The sequence below is a fragment of the Plasmodium yoelii genome (assembly GCF_900002385.2).
Source record: "Plasmodium yoelii strain 17X genome assembly, chromosome: 3".
NCBI lineage: Eukaryota > Apicomplexa > Aconoidasida > Haemosporida > Plasmodiidae > Plasmodium > Plasmodium yoelii.
Window position 1 is genome coordinate 186,384 of NC_036175.2, and position 19,533 is coordinate 205,916.

A 19,533-nucleotide genomic window follows, 5' to 3' on the forward strand; every position below is an offset into this window, starting at 1 on the left:
AGAATAAATTTTATTATAAACCCTCATAAAATGATAAACTGGGAAAAATATACATTTATTATTATATAGAGAAATATTAAAAAAAAACAAACACTTAAATTTTAATACATAAAATAAGCATATATATCAATAATACAATATAAAAACCAACTGAATAAATAGAAAAAATAATACAATGTTATATTTTATTCACCTTAATATGAATTTGAATATCTTTAAAAAGGAACTTATAAAAATGTATATGGTCCCAACAAAACTATATTCATATGCCATAATATATAACAACACTATTTTCCACTCATAATTGTATAGTTATAAAAATATAGTAAATAAATAGGGGCATAGTTTTAATATGACATAATAATGGATGTGGTATCATTTTTTCCCATAAAATCAAAACACTTTAAATAAAATTTAAATGGTTATTCGAAAAAAAGAGAAAAAAAGAGAAAAAATAGTGAAAAAATAGTGAAAAGAGAGCGAACAAGTTAAAGCATATTATTCCTTCCAATGATAATTGCAATTAACGCAAATATAAAAAAGTGTACTGGGTTCATCTGCTGATCTTATTTGCAAACTGTAAAAATAGGCTTCATCATGTGTGCATTTTGGGCATATAGCTAAAATAAAAAAAAAAAAAAAAATAAGACAATTTGGTTAGTTCGTATAATAAAATGTGTACATGATAATAATAATTAACGTGACAAATTTTAGTAAAATGTTACCTTGTGTTTTGGACATATTTTTATTATTCATATCTACAGCATCCAAGGGAATTGTTTTGTTAAACTCTTTGCAATCATATTTGTTGTATATTTTATTTTTTATTTTATATTTAAAATTACATGTTTTACAGTAAAGGTATACTCCATTTTCAACATGAACTAAAACAATATTGTGACAATTTGGACAAAAAAAAGCCATGTCCTTAAAACACGGTTGTATACATACAAATTTATACACCAAAAATGCAAACAAAAAAATAAGCAAACTTAACAAATATTTCAACTATTTTTTCAAAATATATATATATGCCTAAAATCGTATTTCATGCCTATTTATTTGGAAATATTCGACATCTTTGTTTTATTATCTCACTTAATTTTGTAAAAATAAATATATAGAGAATTACAATATATTATATTAAAGTTAGAGTTTGTGCTGCTTTCACTGGTTGTACACTTTTCTTTTTGTTTTTTTTTCTTTTTGTTTTTTTTTCTTTTTGTTTTTTCTTCCAAATTTGGTTCAATTCAATAATATGTGTTATTATTCGCTTTATTATTTATTTGACTTTCTGAAAAATAATGGGGTGTTAGTTGGGTATATCTCATCCTCTCTCTTCTCATATAGTTATATAAATGAAACCAACCAAATATATTTAATATATATTTTTTGTTCTTAATTTAAAAACAAAAATTGTATATTTTTATGTATGCCAATTGGAAAAAATCGTACAATTCTCAGTTCATTCTAGATCGCAAACAATATTGCTAATATTGTTATATTGTTATATTGCTATATTGTTATATTGCTATATTGTTATATTTTTATATTTTTATATTTTCAGCATTTTCAGCATTTTCAGCATTTTCAACACTTTCAACACTTAAAAGTATAAATTACGATTTGCTTCCTTTAATTTTGTATTGAATTGTTTTTATTTTTGCGTTTTCCATCTAGCTATTTTGCTCGCCCTCTCTTTTGATGTCGTACAATTTTGAATTTTTTTTTCCTTTTTCTTTGACAAAATATGTAAAGGAATAAAATTATTTATATGATATAAAAATATTTTATTTGTATTATCATAATTTTTTAAATCATATTCTTGTGCTTTCCTTTTTTTTCTCAAAGTATACATATAATGCATGTACATATATTTCCACACTATTTTATATCTTTGGCATATCTCATTTTTTGAAGTAAAATATTTAGAAAAAGAAAAGGGGAAGGAAAATATATTGCTTCGAATTTTATTTTATCTATTACTCAATATTTTCTTTTTTTTTCCTTTTTTTTTCCTTTTTTTCTCTTTTTTTTTTTCTCTTTTTTTTTCTCTTTTTTTTTTCCCTTTTTTTTTCCCTTTTTTTTCCCTTTTTTTTTTCCCTTTTTTTTTTCCCTTTTTTTTCCCTTTTTTTCATTTCGCTTTGCCATGGAAAACTTAAAAAACATTTCTCCAATTGATGGGAGATACAAAAATAGTTGTAAAGAGATTTCCGAATATTTCTCAGAATATGCATTAATAAAATATAGGATATATGTTGAAATACAATGGCTTATTTTTTTGAATGATAAAGAATTTTTTTTTAAAAAGTTAAGTGCAGAATCAATTGACAAATTACACAAAATAGCAGATATAAATGATGAAGATGCATTAAGATTAAAAGAAATTGAAAAAGAAACAAATCATGATGTTAAGGCAGTAGAATATTTTATTAAAGAAAAAATAAGTCAAAGTAATAATGAACTTGATAATATAAAAGAATATGTACATTATTTATGTACTAGTGAGGATATAAATAATATAGCATATGGTATATGTATAAAATTATGTTTACATAATATAATAATACCTCATATAGAACAAATAATGAATCGATTAAAAGAGTTAGCATCTGAATATAGTCATGTTGCTATATTATCTAGAACCCATGGTCAACCTGCATCTGCAACAACCTTTGGAAAAGAAATGGCTAACTATTTTGATAGATTAAAAAGACATATATCTACATTAAAAAATATAAAAATATATGGAAAATTTAATGGTGCAGTTGGAAATTTCAATGCTCATAAAATAGCTAATAATAATATTGATTGGATTAGTAATATAAAATATTTTGTAGAAAAATATTTTAACATTAATTATAGTTTATATTGTACACAAATACAAGATCATGATTATATTTGTGAAATTTCAGATGCATTAGGAAGAATTAATTCGACACTTTTAGATTTATCAATAGATATATGGTTATATATATCAAATAATTTATTAAAATTAAAAAATATAAAAAATGAAATTGGAAGTAGTACTATGCCTCATAAAATAAATCCAATTGATTTTGAAAATGCTGAAGGAAATTTACATCTAGCTAATGCACTTTTTAAAGCATTCAGTGCAAAATTATCTATAAGTAGATTACAAAGAGATTTATCTGATTCAACAGTTTTACGAAATATTGGAACTTCATATGCATATTCTCTTATTTCATACAAATCTATTTTAAAAGGTTTAGGAAAAATTGATATAAATGAAAAAGCAGCATATCAAGAATTAAACAATAATTGGAGTACTTTAGCTGAACCCGTTCAAATTGTCTTAAAAAATTATAATTTTCCAAATGCTTATGAAGAATTAAAAAACTTTACACGTGGAAAAAATGTTGATAAAGAACTAATGCAACAATATATTAAAACAAAATCAGAATTTATACCTCCAAATTCTATAAGTCAATTATTAAATCTTAGTCCTAATACATATATAGGATATGCCGATTATTTGGCTACTAATGTTGATAAAATAGAATTGGATAAGAAACATGAAATGAGCGATACCTCCAAAAAAACACCATAAAATTGGCATCTCTACAACTGGTTACGTCTTTTATGAGGTGCATAAGTTAGCCATTTCAGAGATAGCCATTTCAGAGATAGCCATTCAAAGTTAGGCATTTCAAAGTTAGGCATTTCAAAGTTAGGCATGTTTCAAAATAGCGAAGCAGCAAAGTGGTAAAACAAATAAATGTAGTAATCAAAGTTAATATATCATGGAAACTAAAATAATTAAAATAATTAAAATTCCGCAAAAACAGTAATTTACTGAATGCGCACTGAGTAATTCGATACAGCTAGTACCGTTTAATTTATATCCAGATGGACATGAACATTTTATTATCCCACTTTCCATTTTTTCACACAATAAATTTTCTCCACATCCCCCATTATTCACTGAACAATCTTCTTCATCATCATCTTCATCTTCATCATCTTCTTCTTCATCATCAGAGTGAATGGAATTTTGGGAATCGCCATTTGTATTACCTACCAAAATGTGTTATGTACACATAAAGGAGAGGAATGAAAATCATTTTGTGTTTTTTTTTCGCTTTCCATTTTTTTCCTTGCATTTTTTCGCTTTCCATTTTTTCCTTCATTTTTTGTTACCTGGTTGTACTGAAGGTTCGGGCTGTGGTGGATTTGAAGCAGTTCCAGTTTTAGGGGATTCAGATAGATTTGTATTTTCAGATTTGCTTTGAGAATTTGGTATATTATCACCATTTAGTTTATCTGATTTGTTTGTATTTCCTTTGTTAGCATCTGGGTTTGAATTATGATTATCCTCATTTTGATTCAAACTAGTAGATGGATTAGCAGAGGGGGGATCTCCTAAAATTCTTTTAGCACAAAATATATTACGTTGATATTTTTTTGTATTAATTAAAGAAATTTCATGAACATTTTTAAATGATATTAATAAAACAACAAAGAGATTAATAATTGATAAGTAATTTGTGATTTTCATTTTTTTGAAAAATTAAAATAATTGTTGAAAAAAATGATTATTAAAATTAAAAAAAAATGCAAAACCCTCCAAATGAAACAACCAGTTTTTTATGAGAAAAATTGACAAATATAAAAATGTGTAAATATATACAATTAAAGATTATTATTAAATATATGCAATTAAAAATTATTATTAAAGATTATTATTAAAAATAGAAAACTACTCAAATGCTAAACATATTTAATATAGCCCCCAAATGTTACAACATTATTATGTTCCTCATCTTTCAAATTATTAAAAGCTTTGCAACTAATTCATAAGTATAAATTTATACCAAATTTAGTTCTTTGTGTATTTAAAAATATCTTTATTAATAAAAATTAAATCATATTTAAAAAAAAAAAATGATAATAAATTATATTTTACACACTTGCAATATCTTATCATTAATAAATTTATTAATATTAAAAGACCTAAAAAAAATTATGTAAATATGTTTTATTAAAAATGTAATATATAGCACTATTGAATCTGTATTTCCTTACATATATAAAAACACATTCCTCACAATAATACCCCCAAAAATTAATAACCAATTAGTTATTAATCTTTCCATCATTTTCGTTAAATTAAAAAATAATAAATATATTATCATGAATTTTTTTAATTTTTTAAATTGTGTAAGCCATTAATAAAATTTATGAAAAAAAAGTGACGATAATATAAATAATAGTTCTCCATTTAAAGGATATTGAATTTATTAAATATATACAAAGAATGTATGTATTTTTTTTTTTTCTTTCAAAATTTTTGGACAAAAGTGAAATAAAACAAATATAGTTATAACATTAATGAGTTAAACACATAATGGAAATATTAGCATATTGTTAATTCAAAATGTTAAAATAAAATTAATAACAACATTTAAATTAAAGCTCAATACCAAGTATCTTTTAATACACTAAAGAATAAGGAAATAATTTTAGCTTATTGAAATATGTCACACATTTTGTTCATTTTTCTCTTTTAATGATTTAAAATGTTAGAGATAATGTATAATTCCGTGGTTCATATTTTAAACGCATTTATAAAGTATGCATGTAACACTTTTAAGTTGATAAGTTATATAATTGTCTTTCATTTTTATCCCATATATAAGCGTATGCCCAAAGAATGTATTATTGATATTTTTTGGAGAGAACTATAATTTTTTTAATTTTTAAAAATGGTGTGAATAAATACACATACCATATATTATTTTGCAACATACATTTTTTCATCATATCCAAGTTGTGTCTTTACGAAAAAATATATAGCTTTATAGTTTTTCTATATATTTTATTAATGTACTATGTGACCTTAATAGTATGTTATTTTTCTCTAACAGTACATAGTGCCACCCTTTTGCTAAAACTATTTATTTTATTATCAACCAATTATACCCCAAAAAATGAAAAAATTCGAAAAAAATATATTATTATAACTCATATGAATGCAGTTGTGGTTTTGTTAAATACTATTTTGTTTTTCATTCATTTTCTATTCATTTTTCTATTCATATTTTATAAATTTTAAGTAAACCATATGTGGTACTCAAAAATTATTTATACACACCGCAATGTACATTTTTCATATAAAAATAATATTACAATTATAATTAAAAAAATTATTAACAATTAAGGTAAAAATAGTACCAATTATAATTAAAAAAAAAAATAATAATATATGAGTAGCTTTTATTTATGTTTTTTTTTTTTTTTTTACTAACCCAAGATAAGCTACTTAAGATATAGTACTATACATTTTGTGCATAATAAAAAAAAATAATTATAAGCACATATTAAGAATAAATAATACATGCAAAATACCAAGCAATAAATAATATACGTAATATATTATTAAGAAAAACTACGTATTGCTTTTTTTATTAAGTGTATATATTATTCGTTTTTAATTTCCTATGCTATATTTCCTTGAAAAAAAGCAGAAAATTTTGATAATTAAATAAAAATTAAGACATTATTTTATACGATATTATTTTTATTCATTTATTTGTTCATTCATTTTAATACATCATTTTTTTTTATTTTTAATTTTTGAATGAATAAAGAACATTCCATAATTGTTTTTTGATTATCATGCCAAATAAAACATTCATTTCATATTTCACATTTCACAATTCTATACCTTACCACCCAATGGGTTTACGCAATTCATATATATAAATTTTAAATAGCTTAAAAATATAACAAAAAAAGTAAATATATATATATATATATATATATATATATATATTTATTTAAAACATGTTCCTAAACATTTAGCTAAGATTACTGTAAAATAAAATTTATTTGTATGTTGTTCGATATACATATATATGCTTAAAATCACATTTTGTACATGTGTGAATTGTTATATATATATATTTTTGTGTGTATATATAATTGCAAATTCCACAAAAATATACAATTCATATTATTAGTATTGATTTTATCACATTTTTTGTTAATATAATATTTAATCAATTTAGCTAGTTGGTATGATTTTTAAGTCTATAAAATATGACTGATACATAATATTATGAACATTTATATGAACATGTTAGAATAATTTTACTTTTCCTAATATTTTTGTTATTGTTTTTTTGTGAAAATATATAAAAAATATTGTTAATAAGTCTATGTTAATAATTATTAAATTTATAAAATTATATGCCATGAAAAAGAATATGTTTTCTCAAGTTCAAACTAGACCCTTAATAAAAAACCTAACAATTTTGAAATATTATTAAAACATAAAAAAGGGTACATATTAATTTTTAAAATGTAAAAAAAAAATATAAATCATGTTTACACATTTTTTTTTGTTACCTTAATATTTGATTTCAGTCCTGGTTTTAGGTGTCTTTTTTTTATTTTTTTACACCATATGTTTATTTATATAAACACCTATATATTTTTTCTTTATTTTTGTATGTTAAAAGCATTTTTAACACATTTTATGATTTACAACATTATTATATAAATTTTTTTGCATACCCTCACTTAAACTTTTACTATTTTTCCTATTATTAATTTTTTTTTTTTTTGTGTGCAACTTTTGATAAATATTTTATAAAAAATATATACACATTACAAAAAATAAAGTAACATATAAAAATTGGAACCCTTCATTAAGCGATTAGCTTTTCCATGCCCCAATACTTTATATAGTTTATTATATGTTGATTTATTAATGTGGCCCTAATGGATAAACATATATCAGATATGTTATATTCCTATAATCACAATAATGTTAACATTCCGTTTGAAGATGATAAAACAAAGAGATCACGTAAAAATCTTATAAATCCTTATAAATTTAAAGAACCAATACAAATAAATAAAGACATTAATTTTTATAATAATAAAATAGAAATTGACCAAACGTGTTGTATAAATCAAAAAGATACAAACAAAAGTAAAAATGTATTTAAAAAAAATCAAATTTCTACAAAACCGTTAACTAGTTTAGAGGACACTTTGGATAATTCTATGTTAAACAATTCAATTAGCGAAAATGTAAATAAAAATAAAAATAAAAATAACAAGTTTTCAAATTTATGTAGCGATTATAAAGAAGCTGCAGATGATAATCACGAATTTAATATAATAAACAATTTTAAAAATTGTGGAAACACACAAAAATTCAGCAAAAATGTAATAATTCAAGACGACACAAATAACAAATTTTACACACCAAAAAAAGAAAGTTTAGAAATTGAAATGAAAAATGATAAAAATGTTAATATCCTTACAGAGGAATTAAAAAAACAAACTATAGCATCCCTTCAAGATTCGAATTTTAAAAATATAGAGACTCGGTTATTAAGAAGACATACAACTTGTGAAAATGAAAAAAAGGAAATATTTTTAAAACAGAATTACAAAAACGAAAATTTATCATTTACAACAAATGTATATAATACTAATTCAAAATGTTTCAATAAAAAAAAAAATTCAGATAATAATTTATTAAAAGGTAATAGTTTTTCTGCAAGTTATGACAATTCCATGGATGGGCACACAAAAAAAGATATTGAATATCCTACTAAATTATATATGTTCAATAAGGTAACAAATAATGATGCCAAAGTTATAGATAGTCAGAAAGAAAAATCTATATATATAGATAAAAAAGGGTTATTTAAAGATGTGTGCAAATCTTATATGGACCAAAAATTAGAAATATGGTATGAAACTGACAATCATTCAAATAAAGAGGATGATCAGGAAAATTTTATATGTGATGGAAATAAAAGAGAAATACAAAACATGGTATTAAATTGCTCAAATTCCATTTTGAATATAAGTAACATAAATATGGATGTCAAATCTGACTATAATATATCTAATACTGTACACATTGGTAATAGCACATATATTGGCAACAAAGTAATTGTGGCTGGAAAAAAAAAAAAAAAAAAACCAACCACTAAGCAGGGGGAAACACACACCTGCAAAATTGGTCAGGAAAATATTGAAAAAATAAATGTTGAGAAGGGGGAAGTTGCAAAGGAATCAAACATTTCCAATGCGATTGATTTTGTTCCATTACGAAGTAATAGTGACCACTCAGGTAATTTTTGTGAAAAGAAAAGCGATTATTATAACATTATCGATTCCAACGAAAAAAATGTGGAAAAAAAAAATATAAAAAATGTAAAAAATGTAAAAAATATAAAAAATTTTGAACACTTTGAACATTTTGAAAATATAAAAAAAATAACAGATTTCAAAGATAATTCCCCAAATTTATATTCATGGAAAAAAACTGTTTTTGAGACTCTCAGAAAAAATAAAAATTGCGAAAACAAAGGCAGCAATGATAGTAGCAATGATAGTAGCAATAATAGTAGCAATAATAGTAGCAATATTATGGATGAAGAAAACGTTTTGGAAAAGAAACAATATGTGAACGTTATGAACCCGCTAAAATCTTCGATTGTGGAAAAAAAGGAAAAAATAATAGTACCCACCGACATAGAAAAAAATTATAGCAGTAATCAATGTAACAGAAATTGCGTAAAATGTAGTATTTTAAATTTGAGTAATAAAAAAAATAATTGTTTTAACAATTTTTGTCACACAAGTAGTGATAATAATAGCAGTAATGAACATATTATGGGAAAGAAGAATTGTAAAAAAATTGTAAAAAAAAAAAAAAATAAAAATAACCCGCGGAATAGTATAAAAAATGTCACTTTAATTAATGCCAAAAATTGTAATAATGATAAAAAAAAAAAAAAAAACATAGATGATTTTTTTCCAAGTACATATTTTTTATTATCTAACGGTGCTGAAAAAACAAATTTATCGAGCTCAGACATTATTGAAAAAAAAAAATTGTATAATAATTTAAATATGATAAAAAATAAATATTCAATTTATTCAGATAATATAAAAGTAAAAAATTCAGCTATATATAATGTAACTAATAAAGAAGAGGAAATGTTAAAGGACGAGAAAACGAAAGAAAAATGTGGAAATGGAATTTCATTGAATATGCCAAAAAAGAAAGAAGAACAAAACGCTGGAAAAATGGAAGAAAATTGTATCGATTTCGTAAAATGTGAAAATGAATTATCAAATTGTGTCTTCAAAAGGGCCAATTACTTTTGCAACGAAATGGAAAATGGCAGTGAAGAAATGAAAAGTGGTAGTGAAGAAATAAACGATGCAAGAAATGTGTGTGGGCAAAATAATTGTAAAAAGAACAATGCTATGCATGACATTTTGTCAAACAATCAAATGATTATAAAAGATATCGAAGAAATAAAAAAGAATAAATTATTTTTTGAGGAAATTTGTGTGTTTAGAATGAACGAATATACAGAAGAATCGGAACAAAGCGATATTTATAATTATAGTGATATAAAAAGCGAACTTTATCAAAGTGAAGATGATTATAACAAGGAACTTAAAAGAAAACCAATAAACTTATTTGAATTAGGTTCTTATAATGATATAGATATAACAAAATTCGAATTAAATAAAAATTGTTATGAACATTTAAATGATGAAGTTACCAAATTAATAAAAGAAGAGGAAAATTATAATCTTGAAATGAATATTGGTTTAATGTTTAAGAAATATATAAATGTAATCATGAATTTGTCTTATAATTATTTAATTATAAAAAAAAATGAAAAGAATGTATTAACATGTATATCATATAATAATATAATTGAAATAGATATTGTTAAAAAGAATACAAAAAAAGGGAAAATTTCTTTTAAATTGGTATATGTTTTTAAAAAAAAAGAATTAAAAGCAGAAAAAAATATCACTTTGATTTTTAAAACAACCAAAATGGGAATTTATGAAAAAATAAAAGAAAAAATTGGACCATTATTTAATAGTGGTAAAATGAAAAGTTCTTTTATTGGTAATAACAGAAACAACAATATTGTTAGAGGAAAAACAGGTACTGTTTCAAAAATTGATAAAAAAAAAATATATATAGATGTAGAAACGGTATATAACTATATTATAAACAAATATAAACAAGTACATTTGTTATATCTAAATCATTTACTTCAAATGAGTGAAAAGAAATTTAAAAAAAAAAGCATGAAACAAGGTTTTGAAATTCTAAGACTAAATTGTGAATACACAAAAGAGATAGAAGAGATTAGAAAAAAGAAAAACAAATTAATAAATGATTTTACAAATAAATTCGAATATTATATTAAAAAATATATCCAAAAAAATTATTTTAATATATTATTAATAAAAAGTTATGAAACACATTTTATAAATTACCAAAAAAAAACAAATAATATGTTATTTAATGTAATAGTTAAAGAAAAAAGTGCATATGAAGAAAATATTGGAAGACAATCAATTTTATTACTATTTAATGCACTAACAAGTTTGTATAAAAGTAAAATGTCTAAATATTTTCGTAGTTTTGTAAATAACAATAGAAATTTTAGTAAAGGAAAAAATGCATTTTCTTATACATTAACCCATATAAATACGATATTAGTAAAATATGAAACAAGACATAAAGCATTTGTATTATCAAGATTAAAATTTAATTATAACAATGTTAGTTATTTTTCATTTATTATGTATAAAACATATTTAAAAAAATTATTTTTAGGATATATATGTTTACGAGATAATCGAATATTTATTAAGTTAATAATTGAAAAAAATGTAATTAAATTAATAAATAGAATTAGTAGAGTTATTGAAAATCAGAAATATTATGCTTTTCTTAAATTACAGAAATATATATATGAAGAAAAAGAAAAGATTAATAAAAAAATATGTGATAACCTTATGTATACAAATAATGAATTATGTAATAATATGGATAAAATTGGAATGGAAAAAGGTATTAATATATTAGAATATTTATACAAATTTAAAATTAAAGAAAACTTGATTAAATATTTTTATATTTTAAAGGGTTCTCAAGTAAATGTTTCAATATCTCAAAATAAATATTATATAAAATATTCTTCAATTTTTGTATTTGTTTTGAATAAAATATTTCAAAAAAAAGTTCAAGATATTTTACTTCATTTTGTTCTTAAATGTTTCCAAAATAATAATAAAAATAAGTTAATATATTCTACAAAAAATTTAGAATTATTATTTATGCAAAAAGAAAAAAGAGATGTCATATCAATACTCCGATTTTATGATAAATTTCCATATCTTTTCAAATATAAAAATATGAACAAAGCAGAAATATTTACAGCTTGTATTCAAAATTTTGTGAACACATATAATAGAAAGCTTTTACTAAATTTTTTATTAAAATTACATTTTTTACGATATAAAGAAAAATTTATGAAAGCATATAATTGTATAGGTCATATATACAATTTTACAAATATATTGAGCAAAAAAATTAAAAAAACGATAAAATTTCCATTTATGTTACTTTTACAAAATGTCCGAATTATTAATAACCAAATTTTAATGCATAGACTCAAAATTAAAAAAAAAACACAATTAAAAAATAGCAATCATACAAGAACATTTTCCTCTGCCCCCGACCCAGTTTCTGTTATCACAAAATATCCGTATTTGCTTTACAACATGGAGATGTCCCCTGACCACACCTTCGTGCCTGGTAAGAGGCCCTGCACACGCACATACACACGCGCACATATATATACACATTTATAAGGTTGCCGATTTATATATACACATTTATAAGGTTGCCAATTTAGGGAAGACGCATACAGGCGTGCATTCATTATACCTGTGTGTTAATTTTTTTTTTCCATGTTTATTTTACATTACTTTTTTTGATTCCTTATTGCAGATGATAAATATTCCTTGCCGTCAAATAATTCCATTTCCGACTCTTTCCCATATGTCTATGAAGGTAAGACTTTTATTTTGATTTTTTATTTGTTTGATAAAATGTATTAAGATTATTTTATTTATTCTAACTATTATTAATTTATTTTATAGACATGGACAAAATTAAAAGAAAAATCTCTAATTTTAATAACAAAGTTGGGAATATGAATTAAAAATAATCTAAAATATATAAATTTATATATTACTTATATATGTAGAACTTATGCCGATTTTGCAATTTGATGTCCTTCTATGTTATATAATACATTGACTATTTTTATCGAATCTATTTTTTCGTTTTTTTTTCATTTTTTTTTCGTTTTTTTTTCGTTTTTTTTCACCTGACAATGTATATAGACCCTCTATGATGTTGATATTTTTAAAAAACAAAAATATTATAAAACTATATTCCATACTTTTTCATTTTAAGACATATTATCAGTTAATTATGTCCAAATATGTTTGAGTGTATATGTGAAGAATGTACGAATTGTATTTAATTTGGAAATTATTTTTTTATTAATTAAGCGGTGTATGCCTATTATAGACATTTCACAAAAAAAAAAGCGATATAAAGTGTATTATAAATACAGTGCACAAAAAAAATAAATATATGGGTAGATAAATATATCGATGTATTGGTGGGCAATTAGGCAAGATTTGAAAATATGGATAGTTGGCCAAGATATATTTTTTTAATTATTTTTGTGGGTTATGGTTTTGTTATATTTAAAAAAGAATATCAAAAGAATTTCCACAGGAACATTTAGATGATATATTTTGGATATTCTCAATAATGAATTTTTTTGAAATAAGGTTACTTATATAATGTATTTTACTATTTTTTAAAATATCACAAGCTTCTTTATTTATTACTATAACAAATTCTTTATCATATGCAATAATATCATTTTCATTTATATTATTTTTATCTGTTAATGAGAAAAAGTATTGAAAACCTGAACATCCTCCTGCTTCTACTTGAATTTTTAAAGCTTTTTTGTTTTCATATTGTTTATTTATTTCTTTCATTTTATTTATAGCCTCATTACTAACACATAAAATAGAATTTTTCATGACTACTTCTTTATTCTCATTTTCAACTTTATCATTTTTTATATTTATTTCATTTTTATTGTGAATAATACTACTATCATTTATAACATTATTTTTTTCTACTATTTGAGAATAAAATTGAGTTCCTTTAAAACTATTTCCAAAATGGGTAGCATAATATCCCCACTTGTTATAGTATGGGCCATGTTTCCGAATTATATATTTAAACATTTTTTTTTTTTTTTTTTTTTTTTTTAATTTTATCTTATTCTATAATAATAAAATAGATATTGTAAAACCCCATAATGCTAATTTTTTTCTGAAAAAAAAACTGAAGTACCAATGTTGACTTTATAATATTCCATCTCTTTCCACTGCAAAAAATGAAAATTCATATTCACAAGCATTATTTAAATAAATAAAAAAAATGTGTATATAGAGAAAAAGCTATTTGGAAAATTTGACACAAAGCAATGCTGCAATTCTCATATCGCTTTTGCTCTATAACATATTTTGGATAAACACTTAATTTGTCACTATATATTTGTTTATAGATAAAAATTAAAATAAAATTAGAGATCAATTCCAATGATTTTACAAAAAAAATATGTATATGTACATGTACATGTATATGAATATATATGTATATATATACAACGTCCTTAAAATGGTGAAATTAACAATATGTTATTTTATTTTATTTTATTTTATTTTTATTTTATTTTTATTTTATTTTATTTTATTTTATTTTTTAAAGCAACATGGGACACCGAATTTATGATATATATGTGGCATGAAAAAATTGCTAAAAAAATTGCTAAAAAAATTATGTACAAATATATAATTTATTTAATGCGATTTGGAAAATTAACTATTTCGCATAAAACAACCAAACCCATGTATCGAATATGTATGTAATATTATATATGACATATTTTATAAGGTGACAATACATGTTCCAATTTCGAAATTTTTTATCTTAAAAAAATTAAAAAAAATCAAAAAAAAATCAAAAAAAAATCAAAAAAAAATCAAAAAAAAATCAATAAAAAATTTGTATACAAAATGATGTTACACAAATTAGTCTATTTGATTGTTAAAATAATTTATATTTTTATGCCATTTTAAGTCTTATAATTTTGCTATTTTGTTTTTTTAATAAAAATTTACACCATCTTTTAGTTATAAAATAACAAAATTTGGTTATATATAAGCCAAATTCGGTTGTGTACGTTTTTTATTTTTCTTATCAAAAAAATATATTTCCCAAATGAATATTTATTATTTGCATGGGGTTGCTTATTTGGTTGAAGAGGGAAACGAATAAAAATAAAATTGAAATATAATTTTTAGATCCAATTAAAACATATAAAAAAATAGAAAAAAAAAAAAAAAGTCCATGGTAATTAGTTATTAATATGTATACATATGTATGATATATAAATAATGAATATTGTGATGACTATATCATAAACATTTTTAATGTGTTTAGCTCTTTTCAGGAAAATGAAAAGTTGTAAAAATAAATTAAAATGGAAAAAACAAAACCCCAAAAAGATGCTATTTATACAAATATATATATATGTTACACTATTTTTATGTACTTGTTTTCCTAACATTTTCATAAATTAATAATTTCATTCACATTCCACAATAAACACATTTATAATTTGGGGCATTTCTTTCCAAACATTCTCCTATAACTGCACTACGCATGCATGTGTCGATATGTTTTTCACAATTTTCTCGACATATATTGTCTAGACCTGCATCCATTGAATAGGTTCGGAGGCAAGAGAACTCCTCCATGTACTCATTTTTCCCTAAAAAAAAAAAAAAAAAAAAAAAAAATGAAAAAAAATACAATAAAATACAATAGCGATTCTAAAATGCCAAAGTAGTGGATATAGCGATTGTAAATTGCCAAAGTAGTGGATATAGCGATTGTAAATTGCCAAAGTAGTGGATATAGCGATTGTAAAATGCCAAAGTAGTGGCATGGGAAAACCCCAACAAACGAAACGTAGCCAAGGAAGGAGATGAACAAGTTTGTCCAAACCCTATGCGCTCAACTTAACATGATATATGGATATATATGTTTTGTGCTCACTTTTAGAATATATATTTCTTTTATATACAAAATTGCCTATAGTTACAGTTAAATTAATTTGAAAAACCCTTCTTAGTCTATTTCTATGGTTAATTATATCGCTAGGATCAAATCGTCGATTATTGTTCATACTTGGGTAACTAGGACCATACTCAGGATCTATATAAGGAGGATAAAATCGTTCATTATTTTCTTCATCATTATTATCTATTGAATTATGATCATTGTGATTGTTATTTGGTGGGTCTACTATCTTAGGGTTAACATTAAATGGATCATCATAATTATTTGGAGTTATTTTTCTATTTTTATTTTTTTTATTTTTAGAAAACTCAGAATGGTTATATCTCATTTTTATATCAGTAGATGCCATATCATTAGGTAAAGGTTTAGAAATTTTATTTTCTGTCATTTTTAATAATAATGGAAATGCATTAAATAAAACTCTACCATTACAATTTCCAGGTCCATACATATCCATTTTAAAATTTCCATTATCACCCCATCTAGAACCCCAACTATTTCGTATTAACCAATATGAACTTTTTTCTCCTGAACTTTTTATATAATCTCCAAAACCAATTAAAACTAATGCATGGTCAGGTGCCTCACCATATTCACAATTTAACATGACTTGTTCACCATCATGATCAAAATTTAATTTTTGGGATATTTCCATTGAAACAAATATAGCACCTTGCTCAATTATATAATCCTTTAATATATTAATTAATTCATGTGTTTTACCTGCTTGTACATAATCTAAAAAAGATATTTTAAAATATCCCTTGTATATATATCCATTTAGTATTTTACTTAAAGATGATACACCATCCCATATGTTTCCCCATGTACTAGCTTCAGCAGGACATTCCCCACCTTTTATGGGGTCGTTATATGGAACATCAAAAGATGTTGGAAGCATTTTAGATGCATCTAAAATTTCTATATATGATGAAAGATGTCCACCTTCATGACATACATTATCATTATAATGTCCAAATATATGAGAATCGTCATCAACTAAATATTTGTTTTTACACAAAGTTACGTATTTTATTGAAGGTTCAGCGAACCCAAGTCCCTTTCTGCATCTAAATGCAGATACCGTAGTTGAAGATGCAAAGGCCCAGCAATTCCCGCTGAAAAATGAAGAAAAAAACAAAAATGAAGAAAGAAAAAAAAAAAATTAATTTAGCTATTTATATATTGAATTATATTTTTGTGTTTTACCATGTTCCCTGATTGAGAGGTCTTATATTATATTCACACTCATTGGGATCAGCAAATCGATTACAATGTGTTCTATTACATTTTGAATTAGCATTATATAATGAACTCATCAATGATTTATTTTTAAATGGTTTAAATAACTTTTTTTCTGGTATTATACCTACTGAAGGAATTTCATTATTTTCTTTATATCCTAATCTATCTTGAACCCATTCTGATGGATTTTGAAAACAAAGTGCTGGGTTTTTTAACGCATTTTTCATATGCTCTATATTATCATTAGTATGAATAAATGTTTTTACAATATGTTGAATATGTGGTTCTATGTGTTCAACATCAGTTTGTTTATGCTTTTCTGCACTTTCATAATTGTCCTTAAAATTTAAATATAAACATAAATTTGCTATTTTAGATTTATAGTCATCATCCATACTATTTACATCTGTTTTTTGATTTTCATATCGGGATATGGCTACATCTAATATGTTTGATATTAGTTCATTCATGCTTTCTTCTGAAACACTATCCTGTAAACTCTGTATAAAATAACCCCCAAGAAAATATATGAATAATAATATAAACATACATATTAAAATGGAATAAAAAAAAAACAGATGCAAATTCACTTTCTTGTTTTTATTCGGGCAAGTTAACGATTGCTTTAAATTGTGTATTTTATTGTTTTATAATTTTTATTTTTTACTTGATCTCTTAACTCCAAAAGCGCGTTGTTCCCTTGATAGCTGAAAAAGCTTTCTAAAAATGAAAAAAAAAATAAAAGGACAATAATTAAGAGTTGCACAGAACCACATAAAGTAGAAATAAACTATTGATATATATATATATATATATATATATATACGTGTTAGTGCATCATTTCATATTGTATTAAAGTAAATTTTGAGATTGCAAAAGAATCAGTGGCATCTTTTTAGAGTCAAATTTAGTTTTTATTTTTGTCACAAACCTTCTTGTTTTATACATTTCCTAGTCTCATAGTAGTTTTCTTCACAAGCTATACATTTTTCTAAATTACTTGTTCCAGATAAAAAACAATTTCTTATGATTATATGGCATATCTTACAATGTTGTTTTCCAAAGCAACTTATTATAATTTTCGATTTCGCTATATTTTAAGAAAAATAATAAATACATGTATGTATGTGTGTGTGTGTGTGCATATATATTTTATACATGAGTTTGTTTGAGAATTTTTGATAAAACATTTCAATATAGTATGTGCAATTATGATTAATAAATTATTAGGGGGGGTATATATAAATGAACTTATTTAATAGATATAAATATATAAAATTAATGAGTATACAATATGTATGTTTATATTAATATAGAAGATCCATACCTTGCTTTATCAGATTGATAAAAAAACTTATCAAAAGGAAATATTTAATTTTATATGTTTTCATCTTCTATTATTTTTAAAAGTTTGTCTTTTCATATACAGAATACAGTTATAGACGCATTTAAAGATGGCTAGTTATAATTAAATAAATTTATATTTTTCACTTCTTTTTATTTTTGGTAAAATTACATTTATTTTAATAAGTTCTTTATGAATAAGATCAAAACATTTTAATAGCTATGTTATATTAAAAAATAAAATGTAACATAAATGATGCTTTTTTTCTATCTTCCAAGAACCCACATTATGGATATAAAAATGTACATAAATGTGTGAAATATTATATAGCAAAGGTATTATAAATAAATATATATATGTTTATTTCATAGATGTAAAAATTTGTTAAATTTACAAATCGAAAAACACATGCATAATAAATAAAAAATGGAAAACAAACATATTTTTACAATTTCTTACAACAGAACAATGCTAAGTTTATTTTTAAATTCTGAACGTTCAACAAATTTAATATAGATACAAATAATACATTTATGTGTATATATCAATTAATAAAATTTGAACCCAACCCAATGATAAGTACAGCCATGCATATATATGATATATAATGTCTAAGACATTTTTTTTTTGCATGTAGCTCGAAAATTCATTTGAATAAAAAAAAAAAAATTCATGAAATGTATACATATTTTTATTCATCATTTTTATTGTAAATTATATATTTTAATTGGTAAACAAATTTTAACCATAATATTAAAGTTTTTTATTTTTGTAAATTCTGTTAGAAATTTAAGAGTTTAACTATGAAAAAATATAATCAACATTTTTTTATTTTAATTACTAAGCATAAATATGTATATTGCGCATATAAATACAAATTTATAAT

At 22.7% G+C, this 19,533-nt stretch overlaps 6 protein-coding genes across 6 annotated transcripts; 2 read left to right on the plus strand and 4 right to left on the minus strand.

The window, feature by feature from the left end:
- Positions 1-498: 498 nt before the first annotated feature.
- PY17X_0304800 (DNA-directed RNA polymerase III subunit RPC10, putative) lies at positions 499-924 on the minus strand (the record flags this gene model as incomplete). The annotated part of the gene is made up of 2 exons (XM_022954939.1): positions 499-620; positions 726-924. The coding sequence occupies 2 exons, from the start codon at positions 922-924 to the stop codon at positions 499-501; spliced, it is 321 nt and encodes a 106-aa protein (XP_022811437.1).
- A 1,225-nt stretch (positions 925-2,149) lies between these two features.
- PY17X_0304900 (adenylosuccinate lyase, putative) lies at positions 2,150-3,571 on the plus strand (the record flags this gene model as incomplete). Its single annotated transcript, XM_721443.1, has 1 exon — positions 2,150-3,571. One exon carries the CDS (start codon positions 2,150-2,152, stop codon positions 3,569-3,571), a length of 1,422 nt encoding a protein of 473 aa, XP_726536.1.
- A 183-nt stretch (positions 3,572-3,754) lies between these two features.
- On the minus strand, positions 3,755-4,519 carry PY17X_0305000 (uncharacterized protein; the record flags this gene model as incomplete). Its single annotated transcript, XM_723373.1, has 2 exons — positions 3,755-4,038; positions 4,162-4,519. 2 exons carry the CDS (start codon positions 4,517-4,519, stop codon positions 3,755-3,757), a joined length of 642 nt encoding a protein of 213 aa, XP_728466.1.
- A 3,227-nt stretch (positions 4,520-7,746) lies between these two features.
- Positions 7,747-13,040, plus strand: PY17X_0305100 (conserved Plasmodium protein, unknown function; the record flags this gene model as incomplete). The annotated part of the gene is made up of 3 exons (XM_022954940.1): positions 7,747-12,631; positions 12,827-12,889; positions 12,979-13,040. 3 exons carry the CDS (start codon positions 7,747-7,749, stop codon positions 13,038-13,040), a joined length of 5,010 nt encoding a protein of 1,669 aa, XP_022811438.1.
- A 556-nt stretch (positions 13,041-13,596) lies between these two features.
- Positions 13,597-14,154, minus strand: PY17X_0305200 (iron-sulfur assembly protein, putative; the record flags this gene model as incomplete). The annotated part of the gene is made up of 1 exon (XM_724824.1): positions 13,597-14,154. One exon carries the CDS (start codon positions 14,152-14,154, stop codon positions 13,597-13,599), a length of 558 nt encoding a protein of 185 aa, XP_729917.1.
- A 1,410-nt stretch (positions 14,155-15,564) lies between these two features.
- Positions 15,565-18,693, minus strand: PY17X_0305300 (egress cysteine protease 1; the record flags this gene model as incomplete). Its single annotated transcript, XM_022954941.1, has 6 exons — positions 15,565-15,746; positions 16,034-17,175; positions 17,267-17,802; positions 17,970-18,022; positions 18,234-18,392; positions 18,630-18,693. 6 exons carry the CDS (start codon positions 18,691-18,693, stop codon positions 15,565-15,567), a joined length of 2,136 nt encoding a protein of 711 aa, XP_022811439.1.
- Between the last annotated feature and the right edge of the window lie 840 nt (positions 18,694-19,533).